This window comes from Natrix helvetica (assembly GCF_964273705.1).
Source record: "Natrix helvetica genome assembly, chromosome: 4".
In the NCBI taxonomy this organism is placed as follows: Eukaryota; Metazoa; Chordata; class Lepidosauria; order Squamata; family Natricidae; genus Natrix; species Natrix helvetica.
Window position 1 is genome coordinate 68,965,313 of NC_138550.1, and position 27,875 is coordinate 68,993,187.

A 27,875-nucleotide genomic window follows, 5' to 3' on the forward strand; every position below is an offset into this window, starting at 1 on the left:
GTGGTTCAACGACAGTGGGCCTCCCCTGGCACAGGTCTCTTGCCAACCAACTTAGACAAACGCCTTTACAACGTCGCTCCAGAACTTACCAAGTTCCTTGAGACACCTCCAGTGGACGCGCCTATTGCAGCCCTGTCTTCGCCCATAGTGGTCTCTGGAGCACCTGAGGAAGTCCTCAAGCCTAAGGAGAAAAGGTCAGATCAAACATTGGTAAAGAGTTATCAGACAGCTGCCTGGGCTGTGCGGGCTTCCGCAGCTACTTCGTTCTTCTCCAGGGCGGCACTAGTCTGGATCCAGCAGCTCCAGGAACGTATTGCAACCACTGATACTAGGTCACATAGGGATCTGAATAAAATTAGGGCGGCTATCGAATATTCAGCGGATGCTTCCTTAAACGCCGCCCGTTTTGCATCAAAAGCCATGGCCTCTTCAGTCACAGCCAGACGCCTGCTATGGCTTAAGCTGTGGCAGGTGGATGCCTAAACCAAGTGGCGCCATGCAGCTTCCCCATTTAGTGGCATCCTTACCTCACCAAATCTAAGGATAAACGCAAGTCCTTTCCTCTATATACAAGAAACAGGACAACCATCCCTCCCCATTCTATAGGAGGTCGCCCTTTCAGGCAGCGGATGGGGGATCCTCCTTCCCCTGTCCGCAGCGTCATTCCTTTCCAACCAGACAAGGATCCCATCAGGACAGGGCTAAGGGAACGCTCAGCATTTTCCCCCCAAGAAGTCTTACCGGGGAGGTGGGGGAGGCAATCGCCAATTCCAAAAGCGAAAGTGACTATCTGGACTCCCTACCAATCACGGGCCATCTAGCGTTTTTCACTCACCGCTGGGAAGAAACCACGATGGACAATTGGGTCCTCAAAACAAATTCAAATTCAGCCTACTTTTAGAGTTCCTCTCCACCCCTCAAGATCACTTTGTATCATGCCCGATCTCCCAGTTCACTCACAAGAGGGTGCTGATGGAACAAGCCATACAACACTTACTAGAGATTTGGGCCATCCAACCGGTTCCTTCATCTTAGAGTGGTCAAGGGTTTTATTCCTGCCTCTTTGTGGTACCAAAGACTTCTTGGGATTGGAGAGCGATCCTAGACCTAAAGTCATTGAACCACCACATTGTTTATCGGCGGTTCAAAATGCACTCCCTCCACATCATCCTGGAGGGGGGTCAGCAGGGGCGATTTCCTCACTTCGGTAGAGTTAACCGAAGCTTATCTTCACATTCCCATCTTCGCAGACCACCAAAGATATCTCCGGTTTTTCTATGTGGGGAGGCATTACCAGTACCGGGCCCTCCCATTCGGTCTCTCCTCTGCTCCCAGGGTCTTCATGAAGGTTCTGGCAGCTCTAGCCGCCCACATCAGATCATTTCCCATTAGGATCCGCTGCTACCTGGATGATATTCTCCTATTGTCCAGGTCGCCCCATCATCCAAAGGGTAGTGCGAAGGATGTTGGAACAGGAGGCAGAACACTTACTTCTGGCGCCCCACTAGCCACCCTTGGTTTGCCGACCTCATGACACTGTCGATCTCCCCACCATGGCGCATCCCACAGTCGCTAATTTCTCTTCATCGGGCCAATCCTACATCCAGACCCCCAGTGGCTACAACTAACCGCATGGCGATTGAGCGGCAAGCCTTAACAGCTGATAACATTTCCCTCAACATCATTGCAACTATACAGGCATCTCGTAGAGATTCGACAAACCGTATTTATAATGCCACGTGGCGAGCGTTTGAGCTCTGGTGCTCTAATCTCGCTATAGATCCACTCAGGGCTTCCATTCCTCAAGTACTGGACTTTTTACAGAGGGGGCTTCTTACCCCAAACACATTACGACGACAGGTTGCAGCCTTGTCTTCAGTCCTGGATGGCTCATCCACAGAACATCTTTCTGCCCATCCTCTGGTTCGGAGATTTCTCCGGGATGCCTTGAACCTCCAACCTCCTGTCATCCACAGGTACCCGACTTGGGATTTACCACAGGTACGGGAGGCTCTCACTTCCCAACCGTTTGAACCATTAAGATCCACGTCATTGAAATTGCTATCTTTCAAGACTTTGTTTCTAGTAGCTATAACACCTGCCAGACCTATTTCAGACCTGGTGGCCCTGTCGGTAAGACACAATCTTTGCATATTCCACCCAGACCGGGTTGTATTGTGCCTTGATCCTATCTTCTTGCCAAAAGTCAACAGCTGGTTTCACAGGGTCAAAGAATTGACATTACCTGATTTTTGTCCTACTCCTCGCCATGAACAGGAGCGCAAACGGCACGCTCTTGACGTCCACAGAGTGCTTAAAATCTATATCAACTGCATGGCTTCGGTGTGACATTCAGAATCTCTTGTCTTTTTTCGCCAGGCATCCTTGGGAAACAAGGCTTCTCCCTCAAGTCTGGGGCGGTGGTTCAAAGCCTGTATTAAATTAACATATGAACTTCAGACTTTACAGGTCCCAAAGAACATTACAGCCCACTCCACCCAGAGTGCTGCAACTACGGCAGCATGGTCTACACAGTCTTCCTTGGAAGACGTTTGCCGGGCAGTCACATGGTCATCTCCCACGGCTTTCATACGCCACTACAAATTAGACAAGTATGCGTCAGCTAATGCAGTTTTTGGCCGCAGAGTGCTACAACAAGTACATGTGCCTTAATGTCCTTTAATCAATTATCCCCACCCTAGTGGACAGCCCTTCCTTTGGTATATCCCAGTCTGGCTACTGTCTCCACGATCATAGGCGAATGAGCGTTGGTCCTTACCTGATACTCTCATTCCCTGTGACGTGGAGACAGCAGCCAGTCCCACCCTAGTGTAGGTCAGTCTAAACAGAACAATTTTGTGCGGAAGAGAGAGTATGCAATTTGGCAGTTATCCCTTTGTTTTCACAATTCTCACTTGAGTCTACAGTCTGCTTCATCTAAACTGGGAGGAGTCACCAGGGTACAATGACATCACAAGTGTAGACTCAGTCCAATTGTTTACTGGACAGAGCAAGCCAGTCTGGCTGCTGTCTCCATGTCACAGAGAATGAGCGTATCAGGTAAGGACCAACGCCCAATTTATCCCTTCATAAGATAGCAGGTCCAAATGGAAATACAGGTACAACCACAATTGAGCCTGGAATTTTGTTCATAGGTTTTTGTGGACATTAAGAGGTCACCGTGTGACCTGGCTCAACTTTACAATTGCATCATGGCTTTCCCAGACAAGCTTGTTATGCAACTGTACCAATCATTAAGTAGACCGTGGGGCTTCTCAGTAGGGAAAGTCCCTGAGAGGCCTGGGGCAGACAACATGCCAGTTTTGGGGGTGCTGCAACATGGTGTGAGCACAGGGAAGCTAGAGAAAGAAGCTGTAGGTGCCCCAGTCTGGCCAGCAGCACAGCAAAAAAAGATGGCATGTCCAGAAAACAAAATGCCTCAAAAGCTTCCACAGCAGGCACAAAGCAGATACTCTGCTGGAAACTCCAAATATCCAGGAGACTCCAAGGGCACAAAGCAGAATTCCTTCCCCACAAAGCTTGAAATGCCTTTTGTACACCAGCTACCCTCTACCCTGCTCTGCATCGCTGACCTTCATTGTCTTCTTCCTCTCGTGAGACTCTCCAGTTTGGCCTTTTACAAAGAAGGAAAAAAACAGTAAAGGTAGCAACTTAACTTCAGTACGTTTAAAATGTCACTTTTCCCATGCTCTGAGGTGGGGCTGGAACCCTGGAGCTGGCTTCATGGTGAGAAAAAAAAGTTGCCCTCACTTTCCCAAAATTTAGTGAAGAGAGTACAGATCTCCCAAGGCTGTGCCTCAATTCCAAAAGCAAAAGTTTTAGCTGCCCTTTAGCATATATTTTTTCTTTATAAAGGGCCAGGCTGTTTTGCCTCATAAGCTCATAGTTATTGGCTTGACTTTTGTGGGTTAAAACCATCAAGCACACATTCCTAGAGAACATCTTCACAGAAGCCATTTCTATTTCCACATCCCCTTAATGTTTGCTTCTGTGCTCTTGTAAAAAATTGCATTTATTTGGAATATTGACACTAGGCTGTACTAAAAAATAAAAAGAGAGTGGGAGAAGAGGGGTAACGGAATTAATACAGAAATATCTTTCAAAATAATATTAGTCAAATTATATTAAACTTAATTATATTTCTCTTACCTCAAATACTCAATGGAACAAAAATAAGCTTGCTGTTGCTAAAATTTTATAACTTAATACAGATTTTTATTCTTTAAATACTCAGCCTTTAACTGAAACTAGTGCTGCGAGATATCCTTGGATAAAGACTCAGAAGAACTTCACTCTGACATCTCTTTCCACCAAAACTTTCCAATTCAGTTTCTTCCTTGCTAACATAGCTGCTGCTGGTAACTGACCTCTCTCTGTTCAATATTTCCTTCTTGGGAACCAGCTAAAAGCTGATATTCTGATTTAAAATTAATTAAGTGACAGATTCCATCTATCCAATGACCAAAATCAGTTTGTAGATTGTTTTATTTTTATTTTATCTTTAGCCAGTATCTTTTCAAGACTGAAAAATAAAATCCAGTTTCATCCAGATATAAAGCCTTTGCATTTTTCCATTATACACTGGAATTTTGAATCCAAACTTTAGCCATAAAGTGAGTTCATTTTGTCAGATCATACTGCTAGATTTCTGCCCTTCATCCAGAAAAGAGACACCAATTTCACTTCTGTAGACCCCTTAGGATTTTTATTGGAATGTTCAGGTCTGAGATAGGCAGTCTGTTTTCTTTCTTTTTTTAATATAGTTTTACTTATAGTTTTTTCTTTTGCTATCTATTCTCCATATTTACCAAATCTTTTTGATCTTTGAAAAATGAAAAGATGTTCACTTTAAATTCTGTTTTCTTGCAGAAAAATGAAGGGATCTGACAATCAGGAAAAACTGGTATATCAGATTATAGAGGATGCTGGAGATAAAGGTCTGTGTATGGTTTATCGGGTCTCTTGCTTTACTGTTTCTTTGTGAAGTGCAATAGCTATTCTGTTCTTGAATATGGTGGAATTCCAAAAGTATGAGAAAATTATTGCTTGCTTGCCGAATAAATATAAAAAGAAATCTGGACAAATTCATTTTCCTACATATGTGATCAAGGACTAGGAGGAAAAAAAATATATCAGAAATTAACATTTCTATCATTTCTTAATTTGTAGAAAATGTATTGAATATGTAGTTGCCTTGGCAGCAGTTTATTTGGTATTATTCTATCCCAGAACAGGGAACCTGTCTGGTGCAAACAATTAGATCCCCACGTGAAGAGTTCAATTAGCTATTTTGTTGCTCATAATATAAGAAACTTCTCAGACTGGTGGTTTGCACCCAAGCCACACTAAATAAGGTTCATTGGCATTTGGGAAAGGGCATTGAACTTTGTCCTCTTGTGCCTGTGTAGAGATACCAAACTAATTCCCTGCTTTACTTCTCTTCCTGGTTTCCTCAGTCCTCCTGCGACATCACCTTTGGTGGTCAAGGCCTGCATTTGTTCTTTGGAACAATTACAAAGTTGTTGTTGTATAAAACTGGGTGGGGTCTAGATAAAAATGATTGAGATGCTTGTGATAGTTCCCTATCTTAGTTCCCAGATTGTCTTTGGTAGGTTTATTGGCTCATTAAAAAAAACAAAAAACAACTTCATAATTGTGCCCATCAGCACAAAGAAAGTTTTATTGTTCTTTTTTTTCTCATGCATTATTTATTTATTTTTCTTTAAAAAGGACAAGACAACACATACAGAACCAGAGCAAGGGGAAAAAAAACAACTTGCCTTGATTTCATCAAGCATGTCGTTTGGTTACAATTTTTTGTGCAGCGGTTTTTACAGTTAAGAATAAAATCACTGGTTATCCATTAAACATAACTAAATATTTCATTGAGCATTGTGTGTTCAAATTGCCATTAGTATTCTTTCATTGGTGACAGCCCTTATTTCCTTAAATCCATAATTATTAGGTAACAGTAAGTTTTTACATAATTATATCACCTATCTCTAAGAAATAAGAACAAGGATTAAATCAAAAGATTCCCATTAATTCATATTACACATTTATACTTTCAGTTAACCATAATATTTTCAATCATCCACAACTCCAACTATAATTTTCCATTGTTAATTATCAATCCATATAGTCATTAGGTATTTCAATTCATATGTGTATCCATTGTTCATTACATCATCATTAGTCCATTTAGTATAGCAGAAATCTTTATGTTATAAAATAGTCACTACCTACAATTATACCTAACGGTTTAAATCATCCCACTCTTATACATTAAGTGCATTATTGTTCTTCATATATCGTATAAGTAAGTACTCTGTTTCATAATAAAAAATTAACATATAAAAAAGAGAAAAAAGAAACTTTCACAGCATTAAATATAACTTTCTATTATTGCATTAAAAAAAAATTTAAAAAGCGATTTCATTTCCAGTTTTTTTTATCTAACCATTGGTAAAACAAATCCCATACTCTATAAAATTGCTCATCCTCTAGTTCTCTAATTTCAAATGTAAGTTTACTCATTTCAACACAGTCCATTATTTTCCGAATGATTTCTTCCTCTGTTGGTAATTTCTCATTTTTCCAATTTTTGGCAAATACAATTCTAGCAGCTGTTAATACATTTATAATCAAATATTTCAAGTCCTTGTTGTATGTTTCTGGTATTATTCCCAATAAAAAGAGTTTATGTTTTAAGTTTATGTGTTTATGTATCATTTTCTCCAACCACTTGTGTATTTTAGTCCAGTAACTTTTAGCTTCAGAACAAGTTCACCACATGTGGTAAAATGTGCCCGGTGTCTGATGACATTTCCAGCATTTTTCGGATTTATTCTTAGACATTCTTGCTATTCTCGATGGGGATAAGTGCCACCTGTAAAACATCTTATACAAATTCTCTTTATATGCAGCTGATATTGTCATTTTATAGTTTTGAGTCCACAGTTTTTGCCATTTTTCTAAATCAATCCCATGCCCAAAGTTTTTTCCCCAAGCTAACATAGTTTCTTTGACTTGTTCTTCATATAATTTCACCTCTAATAGGTAGGCATAAAATTTTTGGATTACTTTTTCGTCGTTACCTGTTAAGATTTTATCTAATTCATAAAAGCCCTCATTTTTTTGATCTTCATTGTATCTAGAATGTATTTGCACATATGAATACCAATTGACTTCAATACCTTCCTGTTTCAATTCTTGTATAGATTTGAGTTCACCCTCTGTATTCAATAATTCAGCATATCTAACTGTTTGTTCCCTTTTATATATTATTGAATATGAAAAAGCTTCAATGGTTGATATCCAGACTGGAATTTTCAAGTAGTGCAACCTCTTAACCTTCTCCCAATTTAATAACAAAGCCTCTCTTATATAATGCCTTCTGAAGTAACCATGTGCTTTAATTCCCTTATACCATAAAAATGCATGCCATCCCAACAACAGGTCGTGACCCTCTAGATTCAAAAGCCTAACATTTCGTAGCATTATCCATTCCTTGATCCACATCAGGCTAGCTGCCTGATAATACAACTCCCAGTCGGGTAGGCCCCACCCTCCTCTTGATTTAGCATCTTGCAACAGTTTACGTTTTATTCTTGCTTTTTTCCCCTGCCATATGAATTTCAACACCATTTTACTTAAATCTTCAAAGTAGTCTTTCCCCAACCTAATTGGGATAGTCTGGAACAAATATAGAATTCTAGGTAGGATGCTCATTTTGATTGTTGAGATTCTCCCAATCATTGATAGTTGAAGATTCTCCCATTTCACCAGATCTATTGCAATTTGTTGCTTCAATCTAAGATAATTATCTTCTTTTAGCGTACTGCATCTGGCTGTTAGATAAATCCCCAAATATTTAACTTTATTTGTAATTTGCATTTCCAAAATTTCCGCCAATTCTTCTTTTTGCTTTGATGGTATATTTTTTGTCGAAATCTTTGTTTTGTCTTTATTTATTTTCAAGCCTGCAACTTTTCCATACTCCTCAATTTTTCCTATCAATTTAGATGCAGATTCAAGTGGCTCCTCAAGAATAAAAACTAAATCATCTGCAAATACTTGCAGCTTGTATTCTTCTTTTTTAATAGTCGTTCCCTTTATTTCTTCCTCTTCTCTAATCTTTCTATTTAGAACTTTAATGTTAAGAATGTTTAGAATGTTTAGAATGTTAAGACAAAAAGTAGCGGTGATAGTGGACAGCCTTGTCTCGTACCTCTTTTTATTTCAATGGGATCTGTCAGTTCTCCATTTATCATTATCTTAGCTGTTTGCTTGTGGTATATCGTTTGTATGGCTTGAATAAAGTTCTTACCAAAGTTCATTTGTTCCATTTGTTGTATCATAAATATCCAATTCACATTATCAGAGGCTTTCTGCGCATCCAGGAACATCAAAGCCATTTGCTTCTCAGGGTGGACCTCATAATATTCCAAGGTATCCAAAATTGTTCTTATATTATCTCTAACTTGCCTCTTTGGTAGAAAACTATTTTGGTCTGGGTGGATAAACCCATTTAAATATTTTTTCAGTCTCTCTGCCAATATAGAAGCAAATAACATATAATCTTAGTTCAAGAAGGAGATAGGTCTATAGTTCTTAAGTTGCGTATGGTCTGCCTCCTCTTTGGGTAACAATGTAATATATACTTCCAGCCATGAGTTAGGTATTTTGCTTTCAGTCATTACTTCATTCATAACTTCTAGCAGGGGAATAGCCAAGGATTCCTCTAGTGTTCTATAAAATTGCACAGGAAGGCCCTCCGGTCCCGGGGCCTTCCCATTATTTTGTCTTTTAAGGGCTTCAGTTAGCTCCATCGTTGTTATTTTATCTTCTAATATAGTTCTAGTATAGTTCTAGTATCACTTGGTATTTGGGGGAGTTTGGCATTTTGTAAATATTGTTTCACTTCTTCCTCTTTTATATTCTCTTGACCATACAACTTAGCGTAGTAGTCTTGTATAATTTTCTTCTTTTCCGTATTTCCATAGTGCAATTGTCCTTGTTCATCTCTTAATTGTTGTATTTTCTTGGTCTCTCTTTCTTTTCTCAGTTTATATATGCCAACCATCTGCCTGGTTTATTTGCATTTTCAAAGTAGTTCTGTTTAGTGCCTCTAATTTTTCGTGCCAATTCCTCCTTTTCCAGTAGGTCCATTTTGTGTTTTATTGTATCCATTTTTATTTTAATCTCTTTCTTTTGTGGAAATTTCTGTAATTCTTTTTCCAGTATACTATAGTCTTTTTCTAGGTCCTTGGACACTTGTCTTTTCTTTAAATTTCTCTTTCTTGCATAGTCTATTATCAAACCTCTAGAAAAGGCCTTCATTGTATCCCAGAGATTCTGCAAGGACGTATCTTCTTTTTTATTTTCTTTAAAGAAAAAAGTCAATTCTTTTTCCATTTCCTTTACAAATTTTTTCTCTTTCAATATCATATTGTTTAGGTCCATCTAGATCTTGTTCTTTGCGCTCTCCATCTTATTGTCATTGGATTGTGATCCGCCCAAGTATTTGGTTCAATTTCCACTTCTTGTGCACTGCTAGATAGGTCCTTTGAAGCCCAAATCATATCAATTCTAGAGAATGATAAATGTCCATTTGAATAGAAGGTGTATTGTTTTTTAGTAGGATTTCTTTCTCTCCAGACATCTTTTAGGTTTATTTCATCCATCATCCTGAAGAAGGACTTCGGGAGTGTTTTTCTATTTGGTTTTGTTGTTTTATGGGTTTTATGGTCCATATTCTGGTTTATAATGCCGTTAAAGTTTCCCATCATACAAATATCAGCATAGTCTAAATCAGAAATTTTCTTATGGAGTTTTTTATAAAATTCATCTTGTTTTTCATTAGGTGCGTAGATTGCAATTAAAAGTATTTTACTAACATTGTCCATGATTTCCACCATTAAAATTCTTCCATCTTCATCTGTATAAATTTGTTTCGCAGGATTTTTATCTTTAATATAAAAGGTCACTCCTCTTTTCTTACAGTCCGCTAACGAAGTGAAATTTTTTCCAAGTTTTGGTTGTACTAATAGGTGGCCATTTCTTTGCTGGATATGTAGTTCTTGTAAGCAAATTATGTCTAATTTTAACTTTTCTAATTTATGAAATATTTTCTTTCTTTTATTTGCCGAATTAAGTCCATTTATATTAATTGAAAGTAATTTTGTTTCTTTCATCCTTATGTTTTATATATAGGATTTATAGCTCTAGTTGATCTTGGTTCCCGTTGTACTCTAATCTCTACACCCCCTACAGCACCTTCTTCAATATCAATTCCACCTACGGCACCCTCCATCTTCTCAATTATAGGTGTATCTAACAATTGCACCAGTAGTTCTTCATTTCCAGACTTCCCGGCCTTTCCTCTCAAATGTTCTGCATAGAAAGCTTCTGCTTTCTCAATTGTATCAATTCTGTACCTCTGTCCTTTCCATAGGAATATTAGACCTTCCGGAATCAGCCATCTGTAGTTAACTCCTATTTTAAGTAAAATTGTAGTCAAGAATTGGTATTTTCTTCTCTTCTCTCTCACTCTTCTTGGTATTTGCTTTAGAATTATAATCTCCTTGCCTTTATATTCCAGTTTCCTATCTCTTATTTTTTGCAAGATTTGTAATTTTAATGCTTTTTTAGTAAATCTTACATAGACTTCCCTTGGGAGGGAGTTTCTCGTTGCATATCTTGTATTTACTCGAAATGTCTCATCTATGCCATCCAACATCTTCTCTTCAGATATCTCTAATATTTCTATGAGGATTTCAGATATTATTTGTGGCAAGTTTTCTCCCTTTTCTTCTATTATATTTTGAAATCTTAAGAAGTATTCAGAACGCTCCATCTCCCATCCGATTATTGCACTGCTTTCTGTTTCCACTTCACTCAATCTAGAATCAAATTCTTCATCCCTCTTTTCTCTTTGCTCCTCTCTTTCAGCAATTTTTTGCATATTATCTTCTTGTTTTTTGACCCATTGTTGTATAGCTTTTATTTTCCCACTGCTTTATCTGTTTTTTTCTATGTTACCAATTCGTTGATCCATTGTCTCCATCTTCGTTTCCACATTGTCCAACTTCTTTACAAGTGTATCAAATTTTTCATCAGAGCTTGTTTGAAGTTTTTGTATTGCTTGCATAATTGTATCTAATGATGTAGTCTTCTCTTTTCCTGCTGAATCATAGTTTGTATTGATCTTTGTCCTCCTGCCGGTGAAGAGGCAGGGGTGGTTGTTGTGGAGCCCACTGGTGTTGGCTTTCTGCTCATCTTGCTAATTTATTCTCTCTTCTTCTTCTTTTTGTAGTTCAATCCAATTGCAATAAACTCTAGGAAAAAAAAGGATAGAAAAGGGAAGAGAAAAAAAGGGAGAAAGGAGAAGAAAAAGTATGTAGTAATTAGATAGAAAAAGTAGGCAGAGAGGTCAAGGTTAAAATAGAGAGAATATAGAGAGTATGATGAAGAATACGGGAAGAAGGTAAAAAAAAGGACATCAAAAAAAGCAATCTATAAAAAAATAAGGATGGGTGAAGGGAAAGGGAGGAGAGAAAAAATTATATCTCTAATATTTCAAAAAAGTAAAAAAAAAGGAAGAAAAGGTAAAGACAAACAAAGAAAAAATTATTCAGCGCTTCAAGGCTTCAGGGCTTCAGAAAAAAGAAAGTTGGAGCGTAGCAAACAGCACACGCACCAACAAAGAAAAAAAAATCATCACATCCCCGGCAGAATAATATAAACACTCTCAGCCAAAAACATGAAGGAGAAAGTTCATTATTGTTGTTATTCCCCCCCCCCCCTTCTTGATGTAGTTTCCAAAGTCACTCCAATTTTCTCTTACAAGTTTTCATTCATCTTCCAAGATAGGTTTCCAGATCTTAAAGACCCACACGAAACAGCCTGCAGTAAACAACTGTAATTCTTGCCTCTTATCAGGTCTTAACCTTAAATAGGAGGTTTTTTCTCAAAATAATTCCAGCAGTAAGAATTGGTAACAATGTTTCAAGGTCCACTAGATGGCAGTGTTAAAATGTATTAAAATGCAGTCCCTAGCCCCTTAAAGCGCTGCCTTTAGTAAAAAGTATTTTTTTTAAAAAAGGGAAAGTAAAAGAAGCAAAGAATCTTTAAGGCATTGAATAAAATAAAAATAAAAAAGAATAGTTCCAATCAAATCACTTCTAAAGAAAGAAGTTAAAAGTAAAGAGAAAGAATAGTTCCAATCAAATCACTTCTAAAGAAAGAAGTTAAAAGTAAAGAGAAAGCTTCAACAACAATTGTAACGAGTCCAGTCTAGCTTCCGGTAATAAAAAGGGGAAAAAAAACCCAGGTAGTTTCAATTAACTCTATTCAAACCCGTCGCTAATTCTCTGGTTATACTCTGTTTTCCTTGAGTCTCCAATTTTAGGGTGTCCTCTGTATAATTTAAAAGAAAAAAAACTTTTTAAATAGTCTCACCAAAACACGGCATGCTTCTTTCTCTCCTACTCTTGCTTTGCCGAGCTGTCAGTAGCTTCGGCAGCCTAGGGGCTGGCTCTTGATCGAAAAAGGGGTTTCCCCTGGGTTTCCAGAGACTTTGCGGATGTCTCTGGATCCCCCGGAATTTCCCCTGGTTTTATTGTTCTTAATATCATTATTATGTGAAATTATCATCCATGCATTTGGAGTAAAAAACTTTGATCATCCCACAGGATGAGGTGAGGTGAGGTAATGCAGGGGGTGGGGGGTGCTGCTGTCCCGAGGCAACATGGGGTGGGGCGGCTGTTGCTATAAACTGTCAGCCATCGTGTGCTCACTACCCTTTATGTATCTGTCTGTTTTTCCTCGCGGCTGGAGAGCAGGTTGCCGCTGGTCATCTTGGCGCCCTCAGAGGTCTTGTCCTTGACGTGTGTGGAGTGTGTTCCCCTAATGCTGAGCTGAGAGGACCAGTGGCTACCTACTCTCCAAATGCAAGCAAAAACAGACGGGGAAAAAAGTAGGTGGGCTGATGGTGTCTGGCAACATCCGCCCACTACCTGCCTCACCTTGTTTGGACCTGTGGTGGCAGCAATAGCCGGAAGCAGAGGCACAGGGGGGAGGTACACAGTCCGGCCTACTGGATGCGCTGGGCAACCCCCTGCCCATTCCAGCCATATGTGCCTTCCCCCACTGTCCCTTTTGCCATGTTGCTGCTCCTGCTTCTTTGAGGGCCAGCCCAGTGGTCACAGCTGGAGACCCTCCCCCATGCGCACACACACAAACACATGCATGGGTCTGGGAGAAGTGAGTGGAGGGCCACAGAGAGGCAGCGATGGGGGAGGGATCAAAATGGGAAGCCTCTGTCCAAAGCCTCTAGCAGGTTAAAAAAAAAACCAACCTGTGGAGCAGCAGCTTTCCTTTTTGTCCACCCACCCCTCTGTTGCCTCCACACCTAATGCCAAGAAGCCAGTTCTGCTTCTCCCCCTCCCCCTAATGCCAGAACCCGCATGCCATCACCACTCACCTGCCATGTCCCCCCTCCCAGTCTTTGCTATCGCCTATCGTGCCTGGCAGGTAGAAGTCTCACGGTCCTAAAGATCTCATTCCCTCTTCTTGTCATCTCCTTCCTTCTTCTGCATTCAGGAAGGGATGAGGGGAGGGGAGAGATCAGCAGCGTGGCTTTCTCACGTGGGGAGAGGACACTGATATGCAACCTGATGGCTACCATCAGGGTCAGACTGTGGCCAGCCTTAGATTTGTGGCACTGCTTTGGTCCCACCCCCTGGATTTGTGCATAGGAAGCATCAAGCGTACAAGGATGCATACATCTTGGGTGAAAGGAAAGCACTCAGAATGTAGTCCTCAGGGTCACCAGGCTCTGCGTGCTTGCTGCCTCCTGTGAGCACACCCAGGGACTGAGGCAGCACTGCGGATCTAAGGCTGGCCATAGTCCAGCCTTGATGGCTGCTATCAGATTGCAGATCAGCACCAAGGTCCCATAGGCCAGTCCTTCACTGTTTCCAGAAAACCCCTGCAGGCCAGATCTAACCACCTCACGGGCTGGATGCGAGCCTTGGGTTTGACACTGCTGCTCTAGAAAGAGTACAGAGAAGAGCAACAAAGATTATTAGGAGGCTTAAAACAAGAAGAATGGTTGTAGGATTTGAGTATGTCTAGTTTAATGAAAAGAATGAGTAAGGTCTTGCCTCAGTACCCTCAAGAAAGCAGAACTCTTGAACCTGGCAGCATTTCAAAAGGAACTTTTATTGGGAGACAGGGATAGCAAAGAGAGTAGGCAGCATCTGATGTTCCTGCACTAAAATGTTAGGTTAAAAGTTACTCAGTCAAACACCCCCCCCCTGCTCTGTCTGACATGAGCCAGTTACCAGATGTTGAGTTGCTCTGAGAACTTTAGGCTGGGAAAGTGATAAGTTGTTCTCAGGCACCGCACTCGTATCTTCTTCAGAGCTGAGACAAAACAGATGGTCCCAAGCCCATCCCTCCATCCTCCCTAGCCCTTAAAGTAAAGAAAAACCAAAGCAGGTGACAAGTTATTGGCTCCTCCTTCTGCCAGAATGGCAGCATCCTGATAGGGATTTATTTGGGACCTGACAGAAGGACTAGCGGGTGACATAGCAGTGTTATCAAGGAGAGAACCTAATCCAGGAGAGAATCAATGTAGAACTAAGGAGAAATTACCTGAATCAATGGAATGACTGCCTCCACAAGTTGTGGAGGTTCAACACTGGAGGTTTTTAAGAAGGATAACCATTTGGCTGAAATGGTATAGGATTTCCTGCTTGAGCACAGGGTTGAACTAGAAGACCCCCCCAGATCCCTTCCAATTGTTATTCTGTTATTCTGATAAAATTATAATATTGTAGGAGAAAGAGTGGCTGTACCTGGGGGCAGAGTAAAAAGAGGAATCAGCTTAGAGTCCAATTCTAACCCTTCCTTCAATTTTGTTAGCCTTTACCTAATGGCAAAATACTGCTAACCATTAGTTAGGTAGATTCCTGTGCAGAGGCATGATTTCAATCCTGGCTGAGGTCATCTTGGAGGTTTCAGGCTTGCCACAAGGAAGAAGGGACAGGGAGGGGGAGAAATAGATAGCTCAGATTTTATAGTCAAAACAAAAGGTTTTCCTGTGGGAACCAAGGACATTCCAACAGGTGGCTGGGGAGAGGAGGAGTGGAGTAACCAAGCAACTGGCCAGCACCTATATTGGACAATGTGAGTGATGACTTGGGTGAAGGGGAAATGTTCACTTTTTTTTTTTAAACAAAGTTTTATTGGTTTTTTTGAAAAATAACAAGGAAAAGGGTAGTGGAATGGTTACAAATTTTGGCAGTTGCGAAGTGCGGTAGGTGCCCCCTCCCTCCATACTCATAATATACATTTACACAAAGTTCATTACTAAATAGTAATATATAGTCAGCATATGAGTTCAATTAATAATTTCGATCAATTTATGTCAAGCAGATTTTCTTATTCATTTTTGTGATCTGAGTTTTCTCGGTATTGCCCCATCTCCCCCCGCCGCCAGAGCTCCGGCCCCTCCCGTGTCCTGTATGTCTGTTGTAGAATCATCTGGTTTTTCTAGGAGTGCTTTATTTTTTTCCATAAAGGCCTGCGCCTCTATGGGTGTATTAATTCTAACTCTTGTGTCCTCCCAGAATATTAGCATACCTTCAGGCATCAACCATCTGAATCACACCCCCTTCTGGTATAGTTTCTTCGCTAATTGCGAATAGCTTTTTCTTTTCTCCCTCACTTTCTTGGGGATCTGTTTCAGGATGGTTATTTCCCTATCTTGGTATTTCAAAGCTTGCCCCCTTTGTGCACTCAGAATTTCATCTCTTGTACTTTTTCTGAGAAATTTAATGTGTACCTCCCTGGGTACGTTGTGTGTTCTAGCATAGGTTGAGTTCACTCTATAGACCAGATCTAGTTCCCACCACATCTGTTGTTTCTCTTTCTGAATATATTCAGCCAAAATACTTGTCATAATGTCCCTTATATCTTCATCATCTGTCTCCACCACATTTTGAAATCTAAGGTAAAAGGACATTCTCTCAAATTCTATTTTCATCTGCTGGGTGTCAAGTTCTTTGTTCCCCTTCTGCACCTCTTCCATCCCCTCCCTCATCTCAGCCGTCCCACCCTCCAAAAGATCCAGTCTCTGTGAGTTTTTATTAATTTGGGCCTGGTTCTCCTTAATTTCTTCTTTCATCTCTTTTAATTGTCTTTTTATTTCCTCTTGACCCTGTAGAAGTTATTGAAACATTTGTTGAAATTCAGTCTCTGTGATTTTAGGTTGCATCAAAGCTGTTATCGTTGATTGTGTACTTGGCCTGGATGTTGTAGATGTTGGGGCAGAGGCAGCAAAGCCAGGCTTCCCTGGATGTGGTTTTTTACGAGACTTTGTTTGTGGAATAAAGAGTTCAGTCAATACAGAGAGGGATCAGTCAGATAGGTAGAACAGCCGGGAGAGTCCAGGAGATTAAAGGTCCAGGCAGAAGGTGATTTTTCTAGTTCCACTGGCAGTAAGATAAAGTTTTTCACACCAGGGAGTCCAAAAAATAGCAATCAACAAGAGATTTATCTGAGTAGCACGGAGACAAAGACCGGAAGCCTGAAGTTTTAAAGGTGGAGTCAATTTTCACAGTTCATAAAGACAACGGAAGTGTGCCATCTTGCCCTGGCAGCTTCAGGTTTAGAGGCATAACAAAGTTTTCAAAGTTTCCAAAATTTCCAGATCGTCATTGCATTGTAGAATTAAGTCCAAAATTCGTTTTTAGTAAGAGCGTGACATCATTAGTTGGCTCTCCCCCTCCTCCTTCCCTTAGGGCTGAGAGCAAAATTGTTTCAAGCCGCCTGTCCGAGGTGGGGGGAATCCCCCTCCCTCCAGCTGCGCTTCTCCGAGACAAGTCGAAAGAAGGATTTGAACTGCTGGCAATTTCTCCAGATTGATAAAGGGAATGAAAGGGAGTTTTCGCCTCACCGCACCGCAACCACGTCCTTCTGCTCGTTTATTCTTCCGACAGCCTCGCAGCGAAGACGCTGATGCGTCTCCCCATCATACTCCCCAGTGCCTGGAGCGATGCGGGGGCCCCCCCAGCCGCCGCCGATCCAGGGGATCCCCTGCGGTGCCGCCCCTCCGGCAGGAGCCTCTACGGGGCGTCCTGTGCCCCCCAAGGAGTGGGGAGCCCACCGGGAAAGCGCGGAGCGAGCAAAGCTTGCCCGTTGCCGTCAGCCGCCGGAACCGGAAGTCGGAAATGTTCACTTTTTAGTTGGGTGAAAATGCAGAAACCTTCAGAGTTGGTTTTCATCAGTTGTACCAATATGATGTATCCAATAAATTGTTTTTTGAGGAATCTACCTGCCTTGGAGTTCTGCTTTCCATGAGGGCATTACTTGGGATGCTGATACATGATTTGTAACTTCCAGTGTAACTGGAACTTCATGTGTGGTCTGACAGTATCTCACATTTATCCTTTGTCTATTATCCTTTGTCTATTATTTGTATTTAAAGTGCTTCTTGTACTAAGATCCATAAAAGTATTTGGGGCGCAACCTGGGCTTTTATTTATTCTGTATTCTCAATATGGCACAATTAACGTAATGATTTTTTAAACCTACTTTAACATTATCATGGCAAAAATATCACTGACATCTCAGTTAATGTTCTTACAATTCTAAAGGTTTCTTATTTCTTAGCAACAGCCATTCTTGACTATTTTTTCCTTGATGCTTTCTTGTAATCTGCCAAACATCGTTGATGTCAAAGTTCCGACTGACGAACCCAACCCAGCAGGCACTGACGAGACAATCCAATCTCTTAATGCAAAGCTTTATTGAGTATATCATTTTGGCACAGCATGAAAGCAAAACCAGCTCTGGCTAATTCCTGGGTCATATTGTCCAATTAATTGTCAATATTGTTGTAGGAGATATCTTGAAAGTCTGGCAAACACCTGCTGGAGTGATGTTGGTTCTCACGGTCTGATTGCTTGATGTTTACAATTCACATTACAATTCCCCCCCCCCCCCCCGTAGTTCATTGGCAAGCTGAGAGCAGTAAAAGTGAAAGTAGCATGAACATGTTTTGAAGCTTGACAGGCGGCCTCCCTTAAAACATAGAAGAAACCTAGAAAATAGCGAACACATATTAATAGCATTCAAGTTCCTTATCCCTTTATTGAGGAACCCCTGGCTTCCGAGGATATTTTGCATGGAACTTATTTATTAGACAATCTGCTTTAATATTGAGGGCTTTAATCCATCGCTTCTGAAATTGGATTCCACGGCACCAAGTTTTGTAGTCTCCTTTTGTAAAGTTTAGAATCTGGAATCCGTTTAACTTCGTAATGCTTTTCACCACCCACTATTATTGGTCCTGGACCTTCTCTCTCTCAACTGGCCTTAACCTGGAGTCCTTGGCTGGCTTTAACAAGCTACAATGGAATACCGGGTGTACTTTACCAATATTCTGCTTAGCTTTAATTCTACTGTAACTGGTTTAATGACCTTCACTATTGGGAAGGGCCCTATGTATTTGGGCCCTAGTTTTTTACAACACAGTCTCAGTTTTAGGTATGTGGAACTTCCCTTGAGGATTTTGTTTTTTATCCACTTGCTTTTTTTGACTCTCTGTTGCTTCATCTTTTTTACATTTTCCCACATGTTTTGGAGAGAATCTATCCACTCTGTTAGGAATACTGATGAGATAGGGCCTCTTGGGTATTCTGGTATAGGAACAAACTCCACCCTGTGGCTATTTTAAACGGAGGTGAATCCAGGGCTGCTCTGCATTACATTGTTGTAGGCAACCTCAGCAAATGGCAGGGGTTCTGCCCAATTTGATTGCTGATAGTTGACATAGCAACGTAGGTACTGCTCTACCATTGCGTTAACTTGTTCTGTGGCTCCATTTGGCTCAGATAAAACATGGAACTAAGCCTCTGGGAGGACCCTATTAGCTTTATGAATTCCCACCAGAACGTAGCCATAAATTGCACACCTCTGTCTGAGATGATGCACTTCGCGATTCCATGCAGTCGATAAATCTACTACAGAAACATCTTGGGTAGTCTCTGGGCTGATGGCTCAGGCAGGCTACAAAGTAAACTGGCGTGGAAAAGATATCAAACAAACAAAGCCTCCAGGGCTGACTGTCAGTGTTCCAAATATCATGCAGAATTAAATCAAAGTCCAAGGCAGAGTTATCCTTAAAACTCCAATTTAATAAGACAGACATGTTGGCATTGTGCTATGAAATCCCAAATCTAATTTGCTTCCTGGGATTCCACCCAGTTGAAAGTTCATGATCTATCCCCACACCCACAATCCATCACATGGTCCAATCTTCATCTTCCACGCTGGCATCTACATCCCTCTGCTTCCGGTCAGGTGTCGAGATGCGGAGACAAAAGATGACCTTGGCTTCTATAAAAGAATGATAACAATACATTCCACAATCCTACTCCTTTCTATTCCCCCCTCCCAACTACTACACTAATGAAACAGCATAGGAAATTAATAAAAAGTGTGGCAGGCCAAAGATCCTAAAGAGAACATAACTACAGGCCTGACAGGCGGCCTCTCCTCAGAAGAAAAACGTTTCCTGAAAAGAGAATAACATAAAAGTTAACATAATAAAATTAACCACCTCTTCTCCACCCAGGGAACCCCTTTGACTTATCAGGAAACTTCTCATTGAATTGCTTTACTAACTTCTCCACTTTTAGATTCCCACATTTCACCCAAGTAGCTTCAGACCAGGGTAACCCTTCCAGTGCACCAAGTACTGTAAGCGACCCCTATTCAGCCTGGAGTCTACAATTTTTTCCACCTCAGATTGTGTTTCCCCTTCTATCACTACAGGAGGAGATTGACCTTGGGTGGATGCTCTTCTGTTAGACTCAATTACTGGTTTCAACAAGCTACAATGAAATTTTTGGTCAATTTCCCCTAGACTTCTGGGTAGACTGAGTTGAACTGTAACTGGGTTAACTATCTTCACTATTGGGAATGGACCTAGAAATTTTGGACCCAATTCCTTGCGAGGCATTCCTAATCTTATGTATTTGGTAGACACCAAAACTTTGTCCCCCAAAAGGAAGGGGTTTTGGTGCGAGCGATGTTGATCAGCTTGCTTCTTGTAGGCTTCTGCTGCAACTGCTAGAGCCTTCTTCGTATTCTCCCATCCTTTCTTTAAGCGTGTCCATCCATTCATTCAAAGGCATGGATGAAGGAGGTTCTGTAGGCAACTCAGGCATGGCCACAAATTCCATGCCACTGGTAATCTGGAAAGGAGTAAATCCAGTGCTGCTGTGGACCGCATCGTTGTACGCCACTTCGGCAAAGGGTAGCAAGTCCGACCAGTTGTCTTGCTGATAGTCCATAAAACACAGGATGAATTGTTCCACCACCGCATTGGTGCTCTCTTCTGCGCAGTTCATGCTGGGATGAACCTCTGAGCTCAGTTCTTGTGTGGACCCAATGGATCTCAGGACCTCTCTCCAGAACTTGGCTGTAAACTGGACTCCGTGGTCTGAAATGATCCTCTTGGGTACTCTGTGCAGGCGATAAATGTGTTTCACAAACATTTTCACTAATTCGTTTGCGGATGGCAAGCCTGAGCAAGCAATGAAGTGTGCCTGCTTAGAAACTAAATCAATAACTGTCCAAATTACTCTATTCCCACTGCTGTCTGGGAGTTCCACGATGAAGTCCATTGCGACCTCTTCCCATGGCCGTTTAGTGCTCTCTGCTGCAGGTGCTGTAGGTTCTGGGCTCATGGATTCAGTCATCCACGGCTGGCCCTTTTCCTCCTCCGAGGCCGCCCCCTTGGTAGGACTCTTTGTCACCTTAAGTTGGGGATCCTCTTCCAGAGCTCGTTTCGGCTTTTCCCCCTCCGAGGCCTCCCCCTTAGTTGGACTCTTTGTCCAGATTCAGATTCAGACCGGCTGGCCCTCCAGCCACTCTCTAGGCGTCTTTTCCGGCGTTTCATCTCCCGGAGCTCCTCGGTAAACCAGGGAGCCATCCGGGATCGACACCGGGTCAGAGGCCGCAAAGGCACAACACGATCCAAAGCCCCAGCGGCAGCCCTATTCCAGGCTTCCACTAGGGCTTCGGTCGAGCTGTGAGCAAGGGATTCAGGAAAAGTCCTAAGCTCCATCAGGAACCTTTCGGGGTCCATCAGGTGCCTGGGGCGGAACCATCTAGTCGATTCCGCCTCCCTGCGGCGAGGGGTAGCGGTATGGAAGTCAAGCCTGATGAGGAAATGATCAGACCATGACAAGGGTTGAATAGAAATATCCCCTAAATCTAGATCATTCATCCACTGCCCAGAGACAAAAATCAGGTCGAGCGTGTGTCCCCGATTATGGGTGGGGTCTTGAATTAACTGAGTTAGGTCCATAGCTGTCATGGAAGCCATGAACTCCCGAGCTGACTCGCTAATGGAAGGCAGATTGAAATCCCCCAGGACCATGAGCCTGGGGAAATCAACCGCCAATCCAGCTAATATATCCAGCAGCTCCGGCAGGGCTGATGAAACATAGCAGGGAGACAGGTATGTAACAAAAAGGCCCATCTGAGCTCCAAGGCCCCACTTCACAAAGAGGGACTCACACCTGCCTATCTGACGCACAGTGACTTATGAGACTTTCCCTAATAACCACCGCTACCCCCCCCCCCCGGCCCTGCCCTGAGTTCTCGGCTGGTGAAATGCCCGGAAGCCTGGTGGGCATAGTTCGCTAAGGGACTCATCCCCCTCATGGCCCAACCAGGTCTCCGTAATGCACGCCAGGTCCGCTCTACCCTCTTGTATGAGGTCGTAAATGAGGGGAGCCTTATGTACCACAGACCTGGCGTTAAGCGACACCAGCCGGAGACTAGGGTCCTGTAATCCTGAGCACCCAGGGGTGCGAGAAGGGCAATGAGGGTCGGAACGCGCAATCGCTCTTAAACAGCAAACCTGCGTCCTCCGAACATCATTTGGCCCTCGGCCCCCACCATATCTGCCTCTCCCACAAACAGAGATGGTGAACCCCCCAATGGAATGACTTAATGTCTCCCCCGGAATCCCAACCCTTCCTTGCCCTCCCAACCCGCGCCCATTAGTTAGCGCTGGCCTGTGCCCTGGCAGACTCCTCCCCCAAGCCTGTCTGAGCCATCCGAATCAACCCACCCCTCCCCCCCTTAAAATTTGGTTTAAAAGCCCCTGTAAAAAACCCTTAAGAAGTCTCTTCTTTGCATGCCACCTTGGGATCCCAAGATCCGTCATTAAGGAAGCGTCTTGATAGGTCAGAAGGCCATCCCCGGGAAAGGGGGAGTTCCCGGAGGGAATAAAGTTCTGTCGCAGTATAGCATAGAGGAGAGTGTGGCATCAACCAAACGGGATGACATCATGGGGAGATGGAATGAGGAGATGACATGTCCACAGGGGGGCAGCTGGCAGTGTTCAAGGGGGTAGCAGGAAGCTTATGTCCATCATAAAAATTGTCAGTGTTGGGGACAATATGTAAGGGTAACGGCTAGCTGTCCAAAATCGCAGCAGATGCTAGCTTGCAAGGTGGTAAAGCGGTGGTGGTAAAGCGGCCAGTGATGGCAGCAACGATTACAGCGGCGGCATCAGCGGCTGCTTCAACTTCGACTCCAACAGCTAAGCTCCGCCCACACCAGCCGCACTCACATCCATCGCCAGGGCCGCACTCCGTTGACCCAGTCCATAATATCACAGGAGGGGGTACACACATTTGTTCTTCGGCAATTCCCTCCTCCGAGGCCTCCCCCTTGGTAGGACTCTTTGTCACCTTAAGTTGGGGATCCTCTTCCAGAGCTCGTTTCGGCTTTTCCCCCTCCGAGGCCTTCCCCTTAGTTGGACTCTTTGTCACCTTAACTTGGGGATCCTCCTCCGGAGATTGTTTGCCCTTTTCCTCTTCCGAGGCCTCCCCCTTGGTAGGACACTTCGTCACCTTAAGTTGGGTATCCTCTTCCAGAGGTTGTTGGCCCAGATGACTCTTCTGTGGTGGCATCAGGGGCTCTCTCTTTACCGCCGTGGTAGTTGGTGCACACATTTGTGGCATTGGGGCTGGAACCAAGCACTCTGACGCTCTGTGGCCAAGTTGACAGCAATAGTAGCATTTTATTGGCCCCCACGAGGAATGGAACCTAGTTACATCTCTAAACTTAGGAACCGTTTCATCATATTGGCTTGCTCTCCAACTTGCAGCTTCCCCCTTGGTAAACCCTTCTTCCATGGTAGAGATTGCTTCTCTGTAGGAAGGTGGGGTAAGAACCTTTTGGGGCATTGCAGATGCACCTTGTACCGCTTCCCACCCTGCAGGCCTCTCTTTGGTAATCCCTTCTTCCATGGTGGAGATTGCTTCTCTGTAGGGAAGTGGGGTAAGAACCTTTTGAGGCATTGCAGGTGCACATTTTCCTGCCATACATCCTGCAGGCCTCTCTTTGGTAATCCCTTCTTCCACTTTGGAGATTTCTTCTCTGTAGGAAGGTGGGGTAAAAACCTTTTGGGGCATTGCAGATGCACCTTGTCCCGCTTCCCACCTTGCAGGTCTCTCTTTGGTAATCCCTTCTTCCATGGTGGAGATTGCTTCTCTGTAGGAAGGTGGGGTAAGAACCTTTTGGGGCATTGCAGGTGCACATTTTCCTGCCATACATCCTGCAGGCCTCTCTTTGGTAATCCCTTCTTCCACTTTGGAGATTTCTTCTCTGTAGGAAGGTGGGGTAAGAACCTTTTGGGGCCTTGCAGGGGAGACTGGAACCGGTGAGGAGGTCAATCCCTCAGTTGGCCACTGCCCAGTTTTCTGCCATGGTGCCATCTGCTGAGGGAGGGCAGGTGCCCACTGGCATTCCTCCCATCCATGACCTGGGGTTAAGACCCATCCCGGGGTTGCCTGCTTCACATGTTGCAGCTCAACCAATGATGGCTGACTAGGGGGGTTTTATGTGCCAAGGATCCTCCTGCTGGCATAGAGGAGTTATGGGCCAAGTAGGTGCCCTCTGCTGGCTTGGAGGATTTTCCCATGCTGATGGCAAAGGAGGTGGCCAGTGGCATCTCATCCATCCATACTCTGGGAAGAAAACCCAATCTGGTTTTGCTTCATTTACTGGTTGCAGCCCAATTTGTAGTGGCTGGCAAGTGAAAGATGCTGGCCAAATATCCCTTCTTGCTGCCTGGGTTGAAATTCCCATTTTGAAAGGGAATCTGTCTCCCAGTTAGTTGCAGGGTAATAAGCCATTTCATTTATTGCCGTCTGGAAGGAGTCCAAACCTCAATTCCAGGTTTTTTCCCCAAGCCTTGCTTCCAAGCTGGGGGGAAGGAGGGGGAGCATGCACTCACGTTTTGCTGAAGAAGTTGGTCTGAGAGTTTCATTCCTCTTGTTGTTTCCAGTGTGCAGAATCTTTTTCCCTCCTGCATTCCTCCAGATGCAATAAATCTTCAAACAGAAACTTCTTCACCTCCGAGGCTTAGCAAGGAAGCTTCAACAGAAATTCTTTTGCACTTTGAAGTTTTACAGAGGAATGTTTTCTCAAGCTCATTCTTCTCTGATATTTTACGCTGACAGGGTCAGTCAGCGTTGGGAAACAGCAACCCCTCACCAGCCGCCCGTGCGAGGGGGGGTGCTAGTAATTTATTTTAAAGGGATATTTGGGATAATGTCAACGTTCCAAATATCATGCAGAATTAAATCAGAATCAAAGACAAAACTTTCCTTAAAGTTCCAATTTAATAAGACAGACATGTTGGCATTGTGCTATGAAATCCCAAATCTGATTTGCTTCCTGGGATTCCACCTAGTTGAAAGTTCATGATCTATCCCCACACCCACAATCCATCACATGGTCCAATCTTCATCTTTCACGCTGGCATCTATACCCCTCTGCTTCCGGTCAGGTGTCGAGATGCGGAGACAAAAGATGACCTTGGCTTCTATAAAAGAATGATAACAATACATTCCACAATCCTACTCCTTTCTATTCCCCCCTCCCAACTACTACACTAATGAAACAGCATAGGAAATTAATAAAAAGTGTGGCAGGCCAAAGATCCTAAAAAGAACATAACTACAGGCCTGAAAGAATGTTTTTTTTGACAACAACACATTCTACAATTCTACTCCTTACTATTCCCCCTCCCAATTGCCCTACTAATGAAACAGCATAATAAAAAAGAGAGAGTTTGTGTGGCAGGCCAAAGATCCTAAAAGGAATATGACTGCAGGCCTGACAGTGGCTTATCTATTGCAGTATAGAGTGGTACTACAAAAAAGAGAGAGAGTGTGTGGCAGGCCAAAGATCCTAAAAGGAATATGACTGCAGGCCTGACAGTGGCCTATCTATTGCAGTATAGAGAGGTACTATCACTTCTCATAATCTTGATGCAGCCTAGGACTGCATTGGCTTTTCTGGCATTGCAGCACATTACAGGCTCATACTTAAATGGCGGTCCACTAGGACACTTAGATCCCTCTCACAGTTACTACTGTTGAGACAGGGACTCCCTGTTCTATATCTGTGCCGGACCTTACTTTTCTCTCAACAGAACTGCAATTAATTGCAGGGCCATTTCTGTGGTCTGGCAAGATCTTTTAGAATATTGAGTCTTCTTTACAGAGAACTTGTGATTCTCCCATTTTGGTGTCCTAAGCAAATTTGATGAGTTCTCCTTCTTTTCCCTCATCTAGATCACTTATAAAGATGTTGAAAAACACTGGATCCAAAGTAAAATTTTGAGGTATGACACTGCATGCTTCCCTCCATGTAGATGCAATTCCATTGAGGACTACACGTTGACTATGGTTAGTCAGCCAACTGGCAATCTACCTTGTGGTGGCACTGTCTATACCACATATCTTTATCTTATCAAAAAGTAAGCTGTTGACTACTTTGTCAAATGCCTCAATGAAGTCCAAGTATACTATATCCACAGCATTTCCTTGTGCCACTAATTTAGTACTTTGTCAAAGAGGGCAATAGGTTTGTTTGGCATAATTGACTTTCAACAAACCCATGCTGGCTTCTATTAATTATTTTATTCAGTTCTACCTGTTTTCCAGCTCCGTTCACCGCCGCTGTGTGCAGGGTAACAAAAATAGTTTGTGGGACTATGGTAAAAAAAAAATAGTTCAGACCTTCCAACTTTTCACAAACAAAAAAATAAGATCACACAAAGTTGGAAGGTCTGAACTATTTTTTTTACTGTAGTCATACAGTCTACTTTTGTTGACCTGCACACAGCGGCGGTGAACTGAGCCTGTGCACATGTGCACGTCCTGTGCACGTGCACGCCCTCCTGGATGGCGTGGGCTGGGCCAAAGTGATGCAGGCTGGCCCTTTTCAGTTTCCAGGATGGCTGCATGGACCGGATCTGACTTCATTGCAGGCAAGATCCGGCCTGCAGTGTCAGGCCTGCAGTTATATTCCTTTTTAGGATCTTTGGCCTGCCACACACTCTATTATTTCATTATGTTGTTTCATTAGTGTAGTAATTGGGAGGGGGAATAGAAAGGAGTAGAATTGTGGAATGTGTTGTCATTCTTTTCTAGAAGCCAAGGTCATCTTTTGTCTCCGCACCTTGACACCTGACGGGAACCAGCGGGGTGGAGATGCCAGCATGGAAGAAGAAGATTGGACCATGTGATGGATTTATGGGTGTGGGGATAAGATCATTAACTTTAAACTGGGTGGAATCCCAGGAAGCTCTTCAGATTTGGGATTTTCCACAGATGTGCTATGATGTCTGACTTATTAAATCGGAACTTTAAGGAAAGTTTTGCCTTGGACTTTGATTTAATTCTGCATGATACTTGGAATGCTGACACGCAGTTCTTGAGTTTGACACCCCTGCTGTGGTCAGGGTATTTTGAATGGAATTTTCTTATTATCTTTTCTGCTCAACTGGTCTAACATTTGTAGCTGACACCCATTGCGCCTCCCCTAAAGAATATCCTTTCCATTTTTCTTGATATTGCAACTTTCCCGTGCAATATCTAGAATCAAGGATTTCTTCAATTTCATAATGTCTTTCTCCCTTCACTCAAATTGGAAATGGAGCAGCTTTTCCGACTGGTCTCATTCTTGATCCTTGAGCAGGTTTCAATAAGCTACAATATAACACTGAGTGTATCCATTTAAAATCCTTTGGTAACTGTAACCTGACTGTAACTGGGTTAATGACTCCTATTCCAGTAAAAGGACCAATATATTTCATACCCAATTTTTATTAGGTCGCCTTAGGTTTAGATATTTTATTGACAAATATACTACTTTAAACATATTTTGCATAGCTTGATTTTTATCTGCCTGTTTTTTTTTTAGTTTTTAGTACCTATTCCAGAGCTTTGCGTACTCCTGACCAGATGCTTTTTATATTATCCATACAAGTGGTTAAAGTAGGGAAGAGGGAACTTTTGAGAGTTCTCAGGCATAGCTAAATATTCAACCCCAGAGGTTACTTTAAAAGATGAAAACCCAGTACTACTGCATACAGAATTATTGTAGGCTACTTCAGCAAATGGCAATAGGTTTGCCCAATCATTCTGTTGATAATTTACATAGCATCTTTGGTATTGTTCTATCATTGCATTTTTATGTTACCGTGTTTCCCCGAAAATACGCCAGGGGCTTATTTTATTTTGACCCACGAAATATGGCCTTGGGTTTATTATCGGGGGGTGGGTGGGGTGGGAGTCTTATTTGCGCCAGCCGAGCGAGTGGCCGGCACTGCTCTGATGTGTCCTGTTACCGCCCTGCGTCGGGCTGGGCTTTCTTTGCGAGGGGGACAATCTGGGGAGTGAGAGAGTTAGGAAGCCGGGGCTGGCGTGGGGCCAGTCAAGCGTCTGATTCATCCCCAGGGGTGA

General features: G+C 42.8%; 1 protein-coding gene across 1 annotated transcript in view; it reads left to right on the plus strand.

Moving 5' to 3' along the window:
* The window catches only part of POLR3F (RNA polymerase III subunit F), a 107,928-nt gene that overhangs the window by 12,975 nt on the left and 67,078 nt on the right, over positions 1 to 27,875 (plus strand). Inside the window, exon 4 of the mRNA XM_081950500.1 lies at positions 4,891 to 4,958. Within this exon, the coding sequence (XP_081806626.1) occupies positions 4,891 to 4,958 (68 nt within the window). The remainder of the gene's footprint in view (positions 1 to 4,890; positions 4,959 to 27,875) is intronic.